The sequence below is a fragment of the Thalassophryne amazonica genome, chromosome 5 (assembly GCF_902500255.1).
Source record: "Thalassophryne amazonica chromosome 5, fThaAma1.1, whole genome shotgun sequence".
Taxonomy (NCBI): domain Eukaryota; kingdom Metazoa; phylum Chordata; class Actinopteri; order Batrachoidiformes; family Batrachoididae; genus Thalassophryne; species Thalassophryne amazonica.
Window position 1 is genome coordinate 88282069 of NC_047107.1, and position 21202 is coordinate 88303270.

A 21202-nucleotide genomic window follows, 5' to 3' on the forward strand; every position below is an offset into this window, starting at 1 on the left:
GACATGGCTGAGCTGAAACTGAATTAACCTCAACACGGCCCAGAGAGAATTTACAGGCAGGGAGTGAAGTGAGGTGAAAGACAGACACCCGATTAAAACCCTGCAAATGGAGGAAGATGAAAAAGTACCAACTGGCCGAGGTAAAGAACCGCCATGCATCACTCGCTTAGTTGCATGTGTTGGAAGATAACTGCAGTCTGCTGGGTTACAACACTGGCTTTAATTGCTTCTATAGCATATTGCATTAAAGGCAGATAATGAAGGCTGTGAGCTAACACAGTTATTAAACCTGAGTGCAGAAATAGGCTGCAGTGACCCAGCAGACATTTCTGCTGTACGAAAATTAAAACTGTCTCAGGAGCAGATAGCAGACAATCACGCCAGCTGAACGGGAAAGTGCACGTCCAACGTTTATTATTTTTGTGTATTGCTGCAGCAGTGACAAACATTTGTTTCAAACGGTTAAAACTTTTACAGAGGGTCCCTGAAGGCAGCATTGCCCAGCAACAGGATAACGTTCAGGAGCTCAGAGTCATTTCAGTGTCCCGTGAAAATGCCCAAAAAGGAGGAGAAGAAAACTTTGGACAAACAAGATGAAGGCAACAGGACAAAGAAAAGTGAAAACTCCTTAACTCGGACAAATAAACCCGGCTATGACGACAACGAGAAGGATTTATACTTGACACAAATTCGACATTTGGAAGAGCAGGTGGAGAGGTAATTTACGCCGACTCGGCTAATGTGAACTACGTATAAAGGAAGCGAAAAAGATTATTAAAAAAAAAACAAAACAAGTGGTTATTTCAAGTGGTTAAGGGAACTTACTTTAGCTATTTGTCCGGAACACTCTGTGACAAGAGCACGTGACGGCGGGGGGGCGTCTGGGGTGATGCTGGGGAGTCAGGGGGCAGTGGCGGTTCTGCAGTTAATTACTCATCGGTCGAGACACCCCCCCCCCCCCCCCCCAAAAAAAAAAAACAAAATTTTGCACAGCCAGACGTTTTTTATTATTTTATTATTATTTTTAAGGCCGTGGCTATTCACACGGCGGCCGTGTCCATAACTCTTATTTGGCTATTCGCACGGCAAGACTCTGGTGGCAAAACCTGGAACTACTTGTATATACAAACATACTGCAAGATGTCATAACTCCTTTAATATTTTTCGATTTTGATTATTTTTTTATTATTATTCGGTCGTGTCCATAACTCTCATTTCACTGTTCGCACGGCAAGACTCTGGTGGCAAAAGGCCGACCCTATTCAAACGGCAGCCGTGTCCATAACTCTCATTTAATGCAGTATGTTTGTGTGACCGCAGGACCTTCGTGGCTGGGACGGCGGTGGGATCTAAACCGGACGAACCATTCCTCTACCAGGTCAGCTAAAGGGGAATTCCCCATTAGCCAAGCTAGCGGACGTCTTTTCATTCAGGACCCGGGATCTTCATCCCGCTACATTTGTTTATACAAGTAGTTCCAAGTTTTACCACCAGAATCTTGCTGTGAGAATAGCCAAATGAGAGTTATGGACACAGCGGCCGTGCGAATAGCCACTTCCTATTTTTAATATTTTAGAAGTGCCCCTGAAATTGAAATTGACACCAAAAGACCACAGACTACAATATAACTCATACAAAACATCCATGAATTGCAGATTTAAATAAACATGCCCTTACATGTTAAATGTCTGTCATTAGACGCTTTATTAATCTGTCTTTCAGGGAGGAACAATCAGCTCCTTGGTTACCGTCTGGAATTCTCTGGCACACTGACTGGTTAAACTCTGCTTTGTCACAAAATAGAGTTGTAGCAAATGGCAAATATTCATCTTTGAAACTACCTACAGATATGAAAATTCTGTTGGTTAATTACAGGGCCCAACTTTAACCCAAATGGATATAAATAACTGAACTTGTTACAGTTTTGTTGCAAGTATGAGTCATTCTTCTGTTGAAGCATGTGTTAATTTTACACACATTACTACTGTAATATTTGAAATTTCTCCCCTAAAATATCCACCCAAAAACAGAAATTTATTTTTGCACTCGTTAAAGACTTTTTATTTACCTGTAACTTAGCTCCAGCCAATTTACCTCACAATGTCTCATAAATAATTTATAATAATAATAATTATTATTATTATTGCATCCCTCTGACAAAGTCCAGTTTATGCCATTTAGCATGTGTAAAATCATTTTAAAAACATGACAGTTTCTCTGACTATTTTGAGTACACTTTTATGGTAAAATTAGATGTCATGTTCACGTGTGTGTTTCACACAGTGACAAGAAAACTGGTTTGCGGTGCAGATGCTTTTTTTTTTTTTTTTTTTAAAGTGCTCGTGCCCATGGTCCCGCGGCTGCCACCCCTGGTGGCTGCTCGGTTTGTCCATATCAAAAACTGCTCCTGGTTATAGGGTTAGGGGAAGGGGGAAGGTTAGAAATAGCAAAATAATAATTTTTTAAAAATGCATCACAAAAATATCAAAAACCCAAGTGATCCGCTAAAGTGGGTCACATAATGACATCATTGTGCGACCCGCTAAAGTGGACCATGTGATGAAATCATCGAGCTCGACCAATCACAGCGTGTTCCGGACAGATAACCAAAGTAAGTCATCTTCTCGTCACGGAAGAATAACCACTGCCAAAAAAACAACAAAAAACCCTCAAACAAACAAAAGTGTCTGCAAGTACAGAAGATGTACCCCAAAATAAGAATTCTCAAGGTACTGTAGGAGAAGTAGAGCTACAACAAGTGATTGGGAATATTACAAAGTACGGCACAATTTAAATAACGTTAAAAAGAAAGATTATGAAATTACAACAAATATTTGAACAAATTCTAATTAAAAAATTATGACAAATTAAAACCATTTATTTTCAACCAATTCAAAGCACACAATTATGAAGATTAGAATACCGATAGATTTTAAAACAGTGCTTCGACTGATGTTGACACCTAATATCTGCACTTGAGCTGTTCCATAAGGTAGGAACATGAGAAGCAAATGCTGTAGAGTTTGCCGATTTCTTAACCCTTGTAAAAGAGAGCCGATCTGCATCTTGAGATTACAAACAGTCCACAGTCCGAGCAGGTTGTCTGTACCATTTTAAGGTGGCAAACTCTTGGATGTATACAATGCTGTATGATGACCATCCCAGAGTGATAGCTATAGCCAGATAGGTCAAAATTTAAAAATCCTACAGTCATATTGAGGCATATACCACATTATTAGTGTGATCATAAAGATTCCAAAAATGTAGAGTTTGTACTATCTATGACGGAATGTTACGGAGTTCTAAACAACAAAAAAAGTGACATTTCAATTTCAGGCTGTACAGGAGTCAAAAATTAACGTTACTCGGATTTTGGTAAAGCATGCAGCAAATTGTTGGTTGAGCGAATAGGGTTTTAAAAATGAATAGTTTGCGCCATTTGCTATGCTCAGTTATGGGTATATACATTATGGCGCAACATGTCAGGATTCAACAAGCATTGACCTTGTTTGACCTTTACTTTGGACACCAAACATGAAGCACAGTCAAAAATTTTTGTTTATTAATCCTATAAATTCACTTCATTTCATTGACCCCCTACCTGGCTACAGCTATCACTTTGGGTTGGTCACCATACATTTTGTCTATGCCGTTGTGTTGTTTGCCACCTTACATGGTACCAATCGGGTCAAAATTGGCTGTGGGCTCACGGAATAAAACCATCGGTTGGCTTTATAAGATATGAAGGTGCATAACCATTAACAATGTTATAGGTCAGCAACAAAGCCTCAACATCAGGTCTCACCTTCACAGGAAACCAACTTTGTTCTGCTTTCTGAAGATGAAATGACCCAAGAATGAGCAGAAACTGAGGGTTACTGTTGTGGAGCATCAGCCGGGAAATAAAAACCAGCATCATGAACATGCATTTAGGATTATGATATTTTGTACACTTATTTTTAAGACCCTTACAAATGGGTACCTGTATGTGGGGAAAAAAAGTGCTCTAATTTAATGCCATTAATCATGTGGGTGCTGTATCTGTACATCCATGTCTCTTCACAGATATCAGCTAAAAAGTGATGAACTGCAACGGCAGTCGAAGGACTTAAACTGTCAGTTCATCAGACTGGAGCAGGAGAAGAAGGACATCAGTGCATATCTGAAGCATTCCCTGCTGGAGAAGGAGGCCAGGGTGGAGGAGCTGATGCAGAGTCTGGACAGTCTGAGAGAGGCTGCTGAAAAAGACAAAGACACCCTGCGACTGCAGCACAACCATCTGAGACAGGAGCTGCAAGACCGGATTGACGAGCTGACCTCAGAGAACAAAAGCCTCGGTGAGACTACGCAGCTCAGGGTGTCGGAAGTCACAATCATCCGCTCAGGGTTCGACTGTGGTATCTTGATCATCACATGAAATCAGTTTGGCACAATAACCTCATCTGTAATAATTTGGATCACCATGGCACAGATGTAAAGATTTTATTAATTTTCATCTCTGTTCACTGTGAGACTTTTTTTTTTTTGTTTACATGAGCTGCTGGCGCCAGAGGAGCTTTGAATGAAAGGATCCAGAAAAGCAGCATTCGTCTATCAAAATGTCATTACTGCCCATCAGCTGACAGAGGAGGGACCTCAGAATAATGAAGATTTTGCCCCTTCTAACCAGTACAAACTTACAGTAGATGTACTGATGCACTGTTTTGTTTTTTCCCTTCTCTTCTCTTCAGCGACGAAACTGGCCAGCCTGGCAGCGTTTGTAGAGCAGAAGGAGCAGCTGGTGTCCAGCTTGGCATCTCTGGAGAAGCAGCTGGTTCATCAGCAGGAGGAGCACAACGCTGCCATCCACAGCTTGGAAATGAAAGCGCTGATGGAAAAACAGAGGTGGAGATGAGGACAAATTACATCTGAGATTAGACATATGTATAAATAAATAAAAAAAAAAAGCTTGAAAAAATGTGATAACAGCAGGAAAGAGCAATTCAAAATGGCATGCAAAAAAAAAAAAAAAAAAAAAATACTAATTTTCATTCATAGTAGTCATTCATGAGTTCATGTCTTCTCTCCTGTTTCCACACAAGACTAAAGAATGAGCTGGACAGTCAAATGGCAGCTATGGATGCACAGGTGCAGCACCTGGTGGACCAGAAGGTTCTGGAGAAAACTAGGGAGGTCCTCCAAGAGAGCAAGGAGGCCAAGTCTCATTTCAACCTACTTTCAGACCAGAACCAGGTCCTGCTGAAGGAGAACAAGGTGCTGCGACAGCTGAAGAACCGGCTTAGCATAAACATGGACATCCTGGAGCAGACGATTAGCGAGATTACTCATAAGAGCTGCATCCGCAAGAAGGTGAGATGATGGGAGCAGTTAGTTACTTTAGAGATGCTAAAATGTCTCATCTGTGTTTGGTCTCACCACTATCTGCTGGACGTCATGATATTCCTTCCATCAGGTGGCGGAGGAACTCCGAGAGAAATATGAGCAGCTGCAGTCGGAGTTGAAGATGTGTAAACAGGAACAGCGACAGCTTCAGCGCAAACACACGGACATCCTGACTGAGTTGGCGATGCTCAGGTCAAAGTTTCCTCCTCTGGCTGTGTAACGCAAGAAATTAATTTTACACAAATAATATAGGTTCACAAAAAAATGAAACTTCTAAAAAAAAATGTAGAAGACCATCTATATTATAATAGCCAAGTGGCTATTTTATTAAAAATTTAAAAAACTAAGAAATCACATGTACATAAGTATTCACACCCTTTGCTCAATACTTTGTTGATGCACCTTTGGCAGCAATTACAGCCTCAAGTCTTCTTGAATATGATACCACAAGCTTGGTGCACCTATCTTTGGGCAGTTTTGTCCATTCCTCTTTGCATCACCTCACAAGCTCCATCAGGTTGGTTGAGAAGCATTGGTGCACAGACATTTTCAGATCTCTTCAGAGATGTTCAATTGGATTTAGGTCTGGGATCTGGCAAGGCTACACAAGGACATTCAGAGTTCTCCTGAAGTCACTCCTTTGATATCTTGGCTGTGTGTCTGTGTGTTTTGGGTCATTGTCCTGCTGAAAGATGACCCATCGCCCCAGTCTGAGGTCAAGACCGCTCTGAAGCAGCTTTTCATCCAGGATGTCTCTGGACATTGTTGTATTCATCTTTCCCTCAATACTGACGTTCCTGCCATTGAAAAACATCTCCACAGCATGAGGCTGCCACCACCATGCTTCACTGTAGGGATGGTGCCTGGTTTCCTCCAAACACGATGCCTGGCATTCACAAAGAGTTCAATCTTTGTCTCATCAGACCAGAGAATTTTGTTTCTCATGGTTTGAGAGTCCTTCAGGTGCCTTTCGGCAAACTCCAGGTGGGCTTCCATGTGCCTTTTACTAAAGAAGAGTGGCTTCTGTCTGGCTACTCTACCATACAGGTGTGATTATTGGGTTGCTGCAGAGATGGGTGTCCTTCTGGAAGGTTCTCCTCTCTCCACAGAGGAATGCTGGAGCTCTGACAGATTGACCATCGGGTTCTTGGTCACCACAGTGTCTAAGGCCCTTCTCACCGATCGCTCAGTTTAGACAGGTGGCCAGCTGTAGGAAGAATTCTAGTGGATCCAGACTTCTTATATTTACAGATGATGAAGGCCACTGTGCTCTACTAAGATAGTCAAACAACTCTGTAGTGGCAAAGCCCCGGGGGTTTATGATATCCGTCCAGAAACGCTGAAGGCTCTGGGTGTAGAGGGACCGTCTTAGATGAGATGTCTTTTCAACATTAAATTGAGGTCTGGGACAGTGCCAAAGGAGTGGCAAACTGGGGCGTATTTAAAAAAGGGGACCAGAGAGTGTGTGCCAATTACAGGGGCATCACACTACTCAGCCTCCCTGGTAAAGTCTACTCCAGGGTGCTGGAAAGGAGGGTTTGGCCGATAGTCAAAACCTCAGATTGAAGAAAAACAAGACGGGTTCCGTCCTGCCAATGGAACAACTGACCACCTCTTCACTCTGATCAGGATCCTGGAGGGTGCCTGGGAGTATGCCCATCCAGTCTACATATTTTGTGGACTTGGAAAAGGTGTATGATCGGGTACCCTGGGAGATACTGTGGGAGGTGCTGTGGGAGTATGGAGTAAGGGGGGTCCCTTCTCAGGGCCATCCAACCTCTGTAGTCAAAGTGAGAATTGTTTTTGGGTCCTCGGTAGGCATCTGGTGATTAATCAATACAAATCCGTATTGAGATACAAACATGCGCGATACGAGTGCATCGATTCAATCAGTGTGCATCAACTCAATTATCAGGTTGAATCGTGTTGCATCGCTTGCTGCCTGCTTGCATCGATTTTTTTTTTTTTTTTTTTTTTTTTTTTTTTTAGAGCTGTGCAGATTTGGGTCGGAATTGATCATTTCAGAGCGAATCACCATTTTAAATCAAATGACACCTCTTTCCAAAGGTTATACAAACAAACTACAACCGACCAAACCTGTTTTTCCCCAAAATGAGACGGTCAGTTTTTTATGAATTATATCCTGACGTGCAGCCGGCTGAAGAGGCCAGCTCAGAGTGAGTTACATTTTTACCATTAATAAGGAAATGCTTTTGACAAAACAACAGATTTTATTTCTATTTATGTCCAGAGATCAAGGATCCATCATGTACATCAAGGATCCAGTGACCAGTTTCATATTTATGTTAAGACTTAAAATGTTGACGTAGAAAACATGTAAAGCCTATTTTTAGTACACACAAAATTCACAAGAGGGATTGATAAGGGAATCGATAAAGAATCGGATCGATAATGGCATCGATATTGATCACATCTCATCAGTACCCATCCCTAATCCTATCGCACCAAATCGCATTGTATCTCATTGTGAGGAATTGAATCACCATCAAATACATATCAAATCGCATCGAATTGGGAACAGGGGTGAAACGTACTGCATCGTCAGTATCACTATATGTATCGTATCGCTGGTAGTGTATCGAGGTGCGTATCGAATCGTTAGTGATGAGATTCACATGCCTAGTCCTCGGCAGTAAGTTGGACTCCTTTCCATTGGGGTTGGGCTGCGCCTTGCCACCAATCTTGTTTGTGATATTCACGGACAGGCTATCAAGGCGTAGTCGGGGGTTAGGAGGGTCTTCAGTTTGGTAGGCTCAGGGTCTCATCACAGCTTTTTGCCAATGATGTGGTCTTGTTGGCTTCATGGGCCTGTGATCTCCAGCACTCACTGGGTTGGTTCCCAGCCAAGTGTGAAGCAGCTGGGATGAGGATCAGCACCTCTAAATCTTCCATAGTTCTCAGCAGGAAACCGATGGATTGCCTACCCCAGGTAGGGAATGAGGTCTTGCCCCAAATGAAGGAGTTCAAGCACCTCACACTCTTGTTCACTACTGAGGAAACAAAGGTGACAATCGAAACTAGACAATCAGCGCAGCAGGAATGGTGTTGCTTTCGCTTTACCGTACTATTGTGACAAAAAGGGAGTTGAGTGAAGCTCTGGATCTACCGTTCAGTCTTTGTACCTACCCTCACCTATGGTCATGAGGGTTGGGTCATGACCGGAAGAACTAGATTTCGAGTACAAGTGGCTGAAATGGACTTCCTTAGGAGGGTGGCTGGTGTCTCCCTTAGAGATAAGGTGAGAAGCTCGGCCATTCATGAGGAACTTGTAGTAGAGCTGCTGCTCCTTCGCATTGCGAGGAGCCAGCAGAGGCAGTTTGTGCATATGGTAAGGATGCCTCCCGGGCGCCTCCCTAGGGAGGTGTTTCAGGCACGTCCCTCTGGGAGGAGAAATCATATCTTCACACTAGCTTGGGAACGCCTCAGGATCCCCCAGTCAGAGGTGGTCAATGTGGCCCAGGAAAGGGAGGTTTGGAGTCCCCTGCTCGATAACGATTGAAGATGTGTGTGTGTGTATATATATATATATATATATATATATATATATATATATGGAGGCCACTGTGCTCATTTGGACATACAATGCAGCAGAAATGTTTGTGCCCTTCTCCTGATTTGTGCCTCAAGACAATCCTGTCTCTGAGGTCTACAGACAGTTCCTTTGACTCATGCTTGGTTTGTGCTCTGACATGCACTGTCAGACCATATATGCTGACAGATGTGTACCTTTCTAAATCATGTGTAATCAACTGAATTTACCCCAGGTGGACTCCAATTAAGCTGTAGAAACATAAAGGATGATCAGTGCAACAGTATACACCTGAGCTCAATTTTGAGCTTCAAAGGCAAAGGCCGTGAATACTTACGCATGTTTTTTTTTAAATTTTTAATAAATTTGCAAAAATCTAAAAAAAAAAATTTCAGTCATACGGTATTATGTGTAGAAAGTTGAGGGGAAAAATTCATTTCACCCATTTTGGAATAAAGCTGTAACATAAAATGTGGAAAATGTTTAGCACTGGGAATACTGTATGTCAGTATAAAGCTCCTGTGCTGTAAAACAGTGAGCAGACAGAAAACAAGTCATGAAGGCATTGAGAGCTCAATGTGGAATAGGTTTGTATCGAGACTTGAACCCAAAACTTCCTGATGTGATCCAATAGTGAGGTGACGAACGCGTTACCGTTTCAGACAGGACCGAGCAGCTGCTTCTGAAGAGTCAAACAAAATGAGAGCTGAGGCAAGTTGGCTCGAGGGGGAGCTGCAGGAGTTGCAGAGGAGCAGCCGCCAGATGAGAGGCATCATGGAAGAAACAGCAATCATTATCAGACGGGCTCTGGGCACAAGACCTCAGTCCAGATCTGAGGCTCGCCTGGACACGCAGGTTTGAAGGCCTCGCTTTGATTTTTGACTTAGCAGCTGGAAACTGATCTTTGTTGATATTCTGAAATAATTAGGAGCTTTCGCCAAGATACTGTGACTCAAATACTGGCCCAGATTTTTAAAAATGTGCAAACTGTCCCCTTCACCTTTGCATTTAATCTCCAGTGAGAAAAGTGTGATTCATTCACAGAATTTTACAAGGCAACTTACCTATAGCCCTTAGTGTATTCACAGCATGGGCTATATAACAGAGGTAGGGTAAGTACAGATTCAATAAAGATGGAGTCCCATTATTTGGGACATAATTTCCTGCTAAACCTTTAATTGCTCAGAAATCTGACCTTTACCTAACCTTGTCAGGGCCATTCCAGAATCCACTTAGATGTGTGCCATCTTTGGTTCAAACTGAGTTCAAAATAATGTTATACTTTGACCTTTCCCAAAATTAAATGTTTTGACCATTGACCTTCATCCACACACCAAGTTTACCAAAAATCAGCCAATTTAAGGACTTGAAGGCAGAAACAGGCATGACCTTGACCCCAGTCATTTAACTTTGACAATATTGACCTTGCCTGCGCAATTCCAGAACCCACCTACAAGTTTGGTGGAAAATGGAATGGATCCCCCCCCACTAATTTGACCTTTCTCTGAGATCAAGGTCAAGCCGGTGCAAATTCTGTCCCCTGCTGAGCTGCAGACTTCTAATATGTATAAAGTAAAAAAAAAAAAAAAAAAAAATTCCCCAACAGTATATACAGAAAAGCAAGTGAGGATGACTGAGAAATTTCATAATTTGCCATTTGAGTTAGGATAAAGCTTCACCATTTATCAGGAAGTTTATTTTTTACACTAAATGTCCTGAGTTGCGGAATTTTGTCTCCTCACACAATGGAAAAGTAAACCTGGAAACTTGCAAATTTTACTTTGCGTCACAGCAGCAACCGTTTCGCAGTGTGACTCTCTGGTTCCCTGACTCCACCCACTCATGTTTATCCCAACCAATGAAAGCATTTCACATTTAAACAAACCTCAGTGACCGAGTTCAGCCCTGATGTCTGCTCTGCCCCTGCAGGAGGTGCCTCCAGTTCCTGACGGGGAGGTGGACGATGGGCTTCTTTGGAAGCAGGTGGTGCTGAATATGCTGGCTGTGCTGGAAGGCCCCGCCCTGCTGGGAAAAACACCGCCCTCACCAGAGCAACCACATCTGACCCCAGATCAGCCAGTCCCACAGGAGGCCCAAAGAAGTGACAGAATCTGATTCACAGCCAGTTTTCAGAGACATGACGCAGGGGGTCTGTATCCTTTAATGTTTATTGTGATATGGCAAAGTCTCAGGCACTTCAGTTCTCACAAGATGGAAGTCAGTACCTGACAGGACAGTTTGTTTCATACACAAAGAAACAAGACGCAAGACAAAGAGGAGAACAAAAAAACTAATATCCACTATATGTACAATTACATATATCTGCATTAAAAACTATACTTTGATAAATCTCTGATTGTTTTGTCGTAGGAAATATTCAATGTGATTTTTGTTTTAAAGAGAAACAAAGGATTTGTATAAAAGTACAACTTCTGTGGTCTGATTCACATCAGCTGCTGTATTCACATGGTTCATACGTAAAAAGAACAGACAGCCGAGACTGTTTACTTCTCCATCTGTATAAAAAAAAAAAAAAAAAAAAACAAATTAACAGACACTTTGATGTTCTTCAATGATCAACACTGAGTTTCTGAAAAAGAAAGGAAAAAGTGACCAATATGCAAAAAGGGAAAAATAAAACCAGATGGAAAAAAATGGCTTTAAATATTTGAGTTTGATGGCAGTCTGTGTGGCTTCAGGCACCACATGATTACATTCAAATTCAAGAAGGACACTTTGGACTCATCATGGAGGAAAAGTGTGCATTAAAAAAAAAAAAGTCTCCATGAATCTCATTGGTCGGTAAAGAGGCTGGGTGTTCGAACCATCTCTGGGTAAGGCAACGTTCAGCGTGAGCCAATAGCAGCACAGGATTTGCAGACAGGCGGCACCCCTCTACTCAAAGACGCCTCTGCGAGTGGGACTCGGAGACGTCTTTCTGCCCAGGCGAGGCGTTCCCTAAAACACAACGGTACACAGATGCTTTTGTAGGCACATGTGAGGACAGTACACATTTTAAGTGCAGAGAGGAAGGAGGATGTACCGGCGACTGGGCTTTGGAGAAGTTCACGTGTGCGTAAAGCAGCACTGCAATGTCCTTGTGTCCTGCTTCTAGAGCTATGGACAGAGCATTACTCTCATCCTAAGGCAAAAGAAAACAACAGCATGAAGAGTGAAAAGGGGAAATTTTAAATTTGTTATATATATATATAAAAAAAAAAAAATTCCAAGCATTTTAATCAGTCCAGTAAAACTGGAGAAGATGATTAGACTGGACTTTTGTTTGTGGCTGTTAAACAGGATTTGTTTTAACTTTTCACTTTGATTCTGGAAGTGAGCAATAATTAAAAAATTCACTCACGCCGTCGCTGAGCGTGGCATCGCAGCCAGGCTGTGCCAACAGCAGTTTAACGATTTCCACGTGGCCGTGCTCGCTGGCACACATCAGTGCCGTGGAGCCCTCATCATCCTGGATGTTGACATCAGCCCCGTGCACCAGTAGGGCGCGAACCATGTCCATCCTGCCATGACTGACTGCCAGCATCAGCCCCGTCTGACCAGCCTGCAACAACAGGTCAGTTCAGCACAAAAACACGAACAATCTGATCTCCTCACATGACACAAAGAGACATGTCATTTGAAAACGTGGCTGAAATAAAATCGGATACAGCTGTTAGAAAAATAGATTTGTATTCCTACTTAAGGAAATATTCACCGACACACTGACATGAGCTGAGCAGAACCATTCGCCACAGAGGGGTTAAAAAAATTCCACCAGAGTACAACCTCAGTCAGTGCTCCTCAGCTGGTGACAGAGAAACATTCTTACATTGTTCTGTACATCAGGTGCTTGATGTTAGCAGCTCACTGATTAACTTCATTTGTCTTATAAAAATGCACAACTGAAAGACGTACAGCAGAAACACTCGTGCGGGAGGTCTGACCTGAACACCTTCTTGGCACACTTATTTTTTTTGTTGCTGTGAAATGTTGCACTAGTACTCAGCTGATCCAGTTACCCCTTCAATCATCATCCTAAAATAAATCTCAATTTATAGTCCAACATTTTAGGTAAATCTAGTTCAGAGACAACTACACTCCCACTCTTAAGCAAGCCGAGTAGTTAGTTGTCTTCCCAGTCAAATAAACAGAACAACATACAAGTGTTACCTTCTACAACCAGTTGAGGGAGACAAAACTACACTTGGCTAGCATTGCTTTCAGAGTAACCAGATTAATAAATGACAAAGTCCTTAAAAAATTAAAATCTTTTCATTGTGAGCCCAAAGTCAATCTGCCTGTTGAGAACGTTTGTGGTTTGTTGGCTTTCAAATCAGACTCATGTTTGTTTTTATGAATTCACTATCATTCTGACATTACATTCATGGGACTCAAACTGGTGGCCTTCTGCACAGAAGGTCAGTGCTGTAACCACTGCACCATCACATTAGGTTTTTTGTTTGTTTGCTTTTAATAAACTGGTGTGTATCAGTGAGACATTCAGTGTTTTCTTCGTTTTACCTGCTTCATGATTTGCATCACTGCTATTATCTAAAATGTGTGATTGTTGTTGATGCCCTGTTGCTGGCCTTTGCCTTCACCCCGACCGCACCCACTGACCTGGCTGGCTCGGGCATTGACGTCACCCTTGCTGAAGAGCTCCTCCACAATGTGCATGTCTTTGGACGTTTCCACGGCAGCCAGAGCAGCGAGCATGATGGGCGTGTAGCCTGCCTTGTTCTGCTGGTTGACATTGCACACATCTGAAAGACACACACACCAACCACTGAGGTTTTCATTGCGGGTGGTCCAGGTCACACTCAGTGGTCCAGGTCACACTCGACACACTCCCACTAACCCTCCCGGTTCTCTGATGCACTGCCTCTGATTGACAGGTCTCTCTGCTGTCCATCAACAACACAAAAATGTACAGAGACATCTGTCAAACTTGTGACTGTTCAGTTAATTACATCTCCGCAACAACCGAACACTGAGGTCATGCTGTTGGAAACCTAAGAGGCGCCACCTTGTGGACATTTAACATACTCCCAACTAAGACAGGAAGCTTTGAAAAGAGATGAGGTAAGACCCTGAAGACAGTAATGGCAGTATGAAGGAGGGAATCACAGCAAGGACACTGAAGTGTGACTGTGTGTGTGTGTGTGTGTGTGTGTGTGTGTGTTGGGGGGCACAGACAGACTGTCATACAACAGACAGTCTGATGAATAAACACACTTTTCGAGCAGGGAGGAACCAGAACCTCATTACACAGAAAGAGATCTATGGAAAAAAAAAAAATTATGGAATTGCCATATCACTGCACAGTAAATAAACAAATCAGAGATGTGACACAAATCTGGCTGATTTCAGAAGAGAACAAAATGGTAGTTGTGCGCACATCCAATCGTATATTGGTCAGGTGCAGGATAATCAGGACCTGCAGAGAGAAAAAAGGGAAAATCCGACACACTGGTTTAAAGCTCCCAAAATCTTTTTATTGACTAAAAAGCAACGTTTCAACCGTGGTCGAAACTTTGCTTCTTTTTTTTTTACTGCAGACTGTGAAACCAACATATTTCATGTTTTGTGTGGTCAGCTTTGTTTTATTTATTAATATATATCATTCCTACATTTAAGGCCTGCAGCATTTTCCAAGAAAAAAAGGTTGGGACAGGGCATTTTATTCTAAACGTAAGAATTAATCATTTTTCCAGCCAGTTTCCTTGAGAAATGTCAGGGGATGAAAACATGGACATTTCCAAGTCACTGAATATTTAGACTTCATTTGCATCAATCATTCAGAAATACAAACAGTGTGGTAATTTATGGTAAATCTGTGTCAGGTTGGCAGTTCTCAAAAACTAAAGGTCCATGCTGGAAGGAGACAAGTGAGGGAAGCCACCAAGACACAACTCTGGAAGAACTTTTGGCTTCTGTGGGTGTGTGGAGAAACTGGGAATAGTGCAGCATTTTTATTTTGATCTTCGTTTTACATACAGTCCCAACTTTTTTCTGATTTGTGTTTGTTTTCTGTTGCGTTTCTGAAATTACAGAACTGCTATAAAGAAAAGCGTTAACATTTTATTGTTCTTTAAAACTCTGTGGAACGAATGTAAACAAACTCTTGTAAAGAAGGAAAAAATACATGGACATGTGCAGGAAAACTTTGAAATAAACTGAACAGAACAAAGCAGGCTGATTTGACTCCCCATGTTTTTTTTTTAAATAAGAATAAAATAAGAGGAAAACTCTGCTTTTTAAGCCTGCTTCACACAACAGGATTTTAAAATTATCTGTAGGTTTCCAAAACCTGAGAGACCACACACGTGAAGATAAAAAAATCATGGATCTAACAGGTTTGGTCGTACAGTGAGTGGTGTGCAGCCACACGGTAAGAACACCACCACCACCACACACGAACAGATTTCACACACGAACATTTACAGTTCAGACAGGAAATCTCGCAAAATCTCTCGAGCTTAAACTTGACTTCAGAGTAAACAAACGGAGGTACTTTGTAGAATATTTACAACAGAGGGGAAAAAAATGACATAAAAAGAAAAGGTGTTCTTTAAAGGAGTGGAGACAGCACGACTACCGCTCCGTACGTTTGTCACCTCGCTTTCTGACTAGCTGCACGTCACATTTAGCAGGCTGTGTGCACATTTGTGGTCGGAGGACACAACACACACTGCAATATCGGGCCAATACAATCCAACATGTTGAATATCCCCGATTTGCGATCAGAGCGCCCCAGATGCCCTTCCGAGCAGATCAGAGTGCTCTGAACACACCACACATGGCAAGAATATCTGATAAGATTATCTTTAGCATCATCACGATTGTCGAGGCGTCCTTAAAATTGTCAGAAGGGGAAGATCTGGTCCGATATCGGCCTAATTATCCTGCCGTGTGAACCCGGCCTTAGACAGCTTTCAAGCAAGCTGGTCACGGCTTTTCCCACCGTATTTTTCAAAAATTGTTGGACTTGTGAACACTTTTAATCACAAGGCCAACAAGATTTTTAACTAGACATCAGTCTAGCAGGGGAAAATATCTACCATAGGCCAAAAATTACTGTGACCTCGGACTAGTGGATTTCTCTACCCCTGTATACCACATTATTTGTCTGATCAAAGATTGCAAAAAGGTATAGTTTGGACTATCTATGACGAAATGTTATGGAGTTATGGGGTAAAAACCGCAAGAATGGCAACAAAATTTTAACTATTAGAGAAAAAATTACTCATAACCATCCCAAAGACATATCGTTATCTTTGGCTACTTTCAGTAATGCTGGTATTTGGTTAGACTCTTTCTCTCCGATTGTTCTGAGTTATTTTCATTAGTTACTTCCTCCAAACCATCAACATGTCTATTAGACCCCATTCCTACCAGGCTGCTCAAGGAAGCCCTACCATTAATTAATGCTTCGATCTTAAATATGATCAATCTATATTAGTTGGCTATGTACCACAGGCTTTTAAGGTGACAGTAATTAAACCATTACTTAAAAAGCCATCACTTGACCCAGCTATCTTAGCTAATTATAGGCCAATCTCCAACATTCCTTTTCTCTCAAAAATTCTTGAAAGGGTAGTTGTAAAACAGCTAACTGATCATCTGCAGAAGAATGGTCTATTTGAAGAGTTTCAGTCAGGGTTTTGAATTCATCATAGTACAGAAACAGCATTAGTGAAGGTTACAAATGATCATCTTATGGCCTCAGACAGTGGACTCATCTCTGTGCTTGTCCTATTAGACCGCAGTGCTGCTTTTGATACTGCTGACCATAAAATGTTATTACAGAGATTAGAGCATGCCATAGGTATTAAAGGCACTGCGGTGGTTTGAATCATATTTATCTAATAGATTACAATTTGTTCATGTAAATGGGGAGTCTTCTTCACAGATTAAGGTTAATTATGGAGTTCCACAAGGTTCTGTGCTAGGACCAGTTTTATTCACTTTATACATGCTTCCTTTAGGCAGTATTATTAGAAAGCATTGCTTAAATTTTCATTGTTATGCAAATGATACCCAGTTTTATCTATCCATGAAGCCAGAGGACACACACCAATTAGTTAAACTGCAGGAATGTCTTACAGACAATAAAGACATGGATGATCTCTAATTTCCTGCTTTTAAATTCAGATAAAACTGAAGTTATTGTACTTGGCCCCACAAATCTTAGAAACATGGTGTCTAACCAGATCCTTACTCTGGATGGCATTACCCTGACCTCCAGTAATACTGTGAGAAATCTTGGAGTCATTTTTGATCAGGATATGTCCTTCAATGCGCACATTAAGCAAATATGCAGGACTGCTTTTTGCATTTGTGCAATATCTCTAGAAAGGTCTTGTCTCAGAGTGATGCTGAAAAACTAATTCATGCATTTATTTCCTCTAGGCTGGACTATTGTAATTCATTACTATCAGGTTGTCCTAAAAGTTTCCTGAAAAGCCTTCATATAATTAATTATAATTATAATTATAATTAATTCAAAATGCTGCAGCTAGAGTACTGACAGGGACTAGAAGGAGAGAGCATATTTCACCCATATTGGCCTCTCTTCATTGGCTTCCTGTTAATTGTAGAATAGAATTGAAAATTCTTCTTCTTACTTATAAGATTTTGAAAAATCAGGTCCCATCTTATCTTAGGGGCCTCATAGTACCATATCACCCCAATAGAGCGCTTCGCTGTCAGACTGCAGGCTTACTTGTAGTTCCTAGGGTTTGTAAGAGTAGAATGGGAGGCAGAGCCTTCAGCTTTCAGGCTCCTCTCCTGTGGAACCAGCTCCCAATTCGGATCAGGGAGACAGACACCCTCTCTACTTTTAAGATTAGGCTTAAAACTTTCCTTTTTGCTAAAGCTTATCGTTAGGGCTGAATCAGGTGACCCTGAACCATCCCTTAGTTATGCTGCTATAGACTTAGACTGCTGGGGGGTTCCCATGATGCACTGAGTGTTTCTTTCTCTTTTTGCTCTGTATGCACCACTCTGCATTTAATCATTAGTGATTGATCTCTGCTCTCTTCCACAGCATGTCTTTTTCCTGATTCTCTCCCCTCAGCCCCAACCAGTCCCAGCAGAAGACTGCCCCTCCCCGAGCCTGGTTCTGGTGGAGGTTTCTTCCTGTTAAAAGGGAGTTTTTCCTTCCCACTGTCGCCAAGTGCTTGCTCACAGGGGGTCGTTTTGACCGTTGGGGTTTTTCTGTGATTATTGTATGGCTTTTGCCTTACAACATAAAGCACCTTGGGGCAACTGTTTGTTGTGATTTGGCGCTATATAAATAACATTGATTTGATTTGATCTGAAAGGTCAATTTCAGCTTGTACAAGGGGCAAAAGATAAAGTTGGTCAATTTTGGCAAAAATAAACAAACAAATTATTAGTTGAGCTGGAATAGTTCTGACTGTTGAATGTTTGGTCTGCAAAGTAAAGATCAAACAATGTCGACGTCCATTGGATTCAATGATGTGTGACATTATGTTACCCCGTATTGTGATAACTAAGCATGACATGGTGCAAACTACTATTCCTTTTTAAAACCCTATTAACTCAACTAATAATCTGCATCACGTTTTACCAAAATTAGAGCATCTTTAACTTTTGACCCCTGTACAAACTGAAATTGACCTGTGTCAACATTCTTGCTGTTTTTACCCCTTAACATTTATTCAGATAGTCCAAACTCAACCTTTTTGGAATCTTTATGATCAGACAAATAATGTGGTGTAGTTTTCAATATGATTGAAGTATCTTTTAATTGTAACCCCTGTGTAATTCTTCTATTGACCACTGCCTACTTAAGTATGTGTGCCAATTTGGTGCTTGTTTCCAGAAATGAACGGCTGCTACAGTTATCTGCTCCACTATCTGGAGAGTAGGGCAATGAAAGTCAGTAGGAGTAAGACTGAGCACGTGTGCCAATGAGAGGGAGCCCAGTGGAATAGTGCGGTTACAAGGAATGGAGACGGTTAGGGTAGATGGTTTAAATACTTGGGGTCAACTCAGCAACGTAACGGAGAGTGTGGTAGAAGGATGAAGAAGAGAGTGTGAGGCAGGGTGGAGAAGGTGACAGGAATGATTTCTGTCTAGATTATCTGCAAGAGTGAAGAGGAAAGTTTACAAGAGTGTAATGAGACCAGCTATGCTTAGACATGGTGGCGCTAACAAAAAGACAAGAGGCAGAGCTGGAGGTGGCAGAGCTGAAGATGTTGTGATTCTCTTTGGGAGTGACGAGAATGGACAGGATTAGGAATGAACGTATCTGAGGGACAGCTCAGGTAGGACGGTTTGGAGACAAAGTCAGAGAGGAGGGATTGAGATGCTTTGGACATGTGCAGAGAGGGACCCAGGGTATATAGGGAGAAGGATGCTGAGGATGGAGCCACCAGGCAGGAGGAGAAGAGGGAGGCTAAAGAGGAGGTTTATGGATGTGCTGAGGGAGAACATGCAGGTCATTGGTGTGACAGAGGAAGATGCAGAGGACAAGGTGACATGGAAACTGTTGACCTACTGTGGTGACCCCTAACAGAAGCAACTGAAAGGAGGAGAGCAAACACAAACAGCACATTAACCATTCAGGAATTACAGATATGTTTATACACACACACACACACACACACACACACACACACACAGTCGCTATTTTCAGTAAATGGACAAACTAAATATGAAAATTATTTTTGATGCAAATTATCACTTTTACAGCCAGTAGACAAGTCAGGAGATGGATACATGAACATTTCCCAGTTACGGAATGTGTCTCAGACTTCATTTCCACCTGTCATTAAGAAATACAAACAGTATGACATTGTGTGGTGAATCTGTCTGGAGTAGGCAGTTCTCAAAAAAATGAATGGTCATACAAAAAGACAAGTGAGGGAAGCCACCAAGACAACTCTGAAAGAGTTAAACACTTCGGTGGCTATGACTGAAGAAACTGACCATTGTGCAACTTTTGTCTGTGGCACCTCCAGTCACAGCTTCACGGTGGAGTAGAACGAGGATTAAAAGGATTTTTTTTAAACAGAACGTGGAATTTCATTGTTTCCCAGAATGCACACAGGAAGCTCATGCTTTGATTAGATGGGCTTTCTCATATGAAAAGAAACTCTGGAGTATTTTAGGGCTAACTTCTATTTTTACTGGGCGATACTATACGTATTGGTGGCACAGTGCATGTGGCTATTGATGGCCGTCTCAAAGAAAAGGCTACCCACAGTCATGTTAACCATGGATCAGTAAGAGATGTAGCACTGATCCACGTGGGCAACTGGTGAAATGTCTTTAACATTAAGCAAGAAGTCCAGCTGCTCTAGAGTAAGCCTCCAGACATATTTAGTTTACTTTATAAAGCGGGTTCTCAACAACCAACTCGCCATAAAAACACATATAAACAGCGGTACAGCTCAAATATGGAAACCTGCTAATTTCAGGAAAACCTATTACTGCCCCTCGTTCACTTTTACAGATTCATCCTGTCACTCTCACCTGCATCCAGGAGCTTTTTGACCACCTGGAAGTTGGAGTGAGACACGCTGTAATGGAGGGCGGTGTTGCCGTTGCCGTCAGCCATGTTGACGATGTGGCGCAGCACGACAGGTGAGATGTCCCTGAAGGCTTGGAGATAGTCCTCCACCATGGCTGCCATGGCTGCCTTCTGGCTGGAGACGCGGAACCACTCGTGCTGCACAGTGTTGAGACAGGCTCTCTGTAGAAAGAGGACATTATCACTTGTCAATATTTACTGGAAAAAGCCACAGTTTCCTGTAAACTGAAAGTAAGTGAAATTAAAAAGCAAGAGTGAAGAAATTCTCACCTGGTCTTTGCTGCTGGCAGCCTTGGGGTCATTGAGGTGAGTCTTCAGAACGTTACATGCAGCCAACATCTTCTCACTTAGCTCATACCTTTAGAAAAGGACAAAAAAGTTCAAATCATTATTTTAATAATGTAGTACAATTCTACTGATACCCAATAAATACTGAACAGCAACGGTCATAAAATCTGTCTGCAAAAAGACTGTTTTACTAGTTTGCAACACTGCTATTTCTCAGAACTTTCTGCAGTTATTATGATAGTATTTTTCCCCCCCAAGGTTTATTTTGGAACACTAATAAGCAGTACAAAATGTTATTGTTCACATCATATTTAATTTATTCACAGAAAACACAAAGTGCTGTACAGTTAAAACAAAGTAAACTCCCAAGTAAAAACACATAATGCATTATGGCAGTTGGAACATAAAAGATAATTTTA

The 21202-nt window shown here is 41.8% G+C and overlaps 2 protein-coding genes across 4 annotated transcripts in view; one reads left to right on the forward strand and one right to left on the reverse strand.

The window, feature by feature from the left end:
• Positions 1–511: 511 nt before the first annotated feature.
• On the forward strand, positions 512–11282 carry cfap157 (cilia and flagella associated protein 157). Its single transcript, XM_034170805.1, has 7 exons — positions 512–717; positions 4066–4337; positions 4731–4884; positions 5082–5349; positions 5453–5574; positions 9595–9787; positions 10862–11282. Exons 1-7 carry the CDS (start codon positions 554–556, stop codon positions 11045–11047), a joined length of 1359 nt encoding a protein of 452 aa, XP_034026696.1. The 5' UTR covers positions 512–553; the 3' UTR covers positions 11048–11282.
• Positions 11085–21202, reverse strand: part of kank1a (KN motif and ankyrin repeat domains 1a) — a 138781-nt gene continuing 128663 nt past the window's right edge. For all 3 annotated transcript variants that reach the window (XM_034170801.1, XM_034170802.1, XM_034170804.1), the window contains 6 exons: positions 20766–20853; positions 20438–20657; positions 13553–13695; positions 12294–12494; positions 11976–12074; positions 11085–11890 (listed from right to left, as the gene is read on the reverse strand). In XM_034170801.1, the coding sequence (XP_034026692.1) occupies positions 11828–11890; positions 11976–12074; positions 12294–12494; positions 13553–13695; positions 20438–20657; positions 20766–20853 (814 nt within the window). In that variant the 3' untranslated portion in view covers positions 11085–11827. The remainder of the gene's footprint in view (positions 11891–11975; positions 12075–12293; positions 12495–13552; positions 13696–20437; positions 20658–20765; positions 20854–21202) is intronic.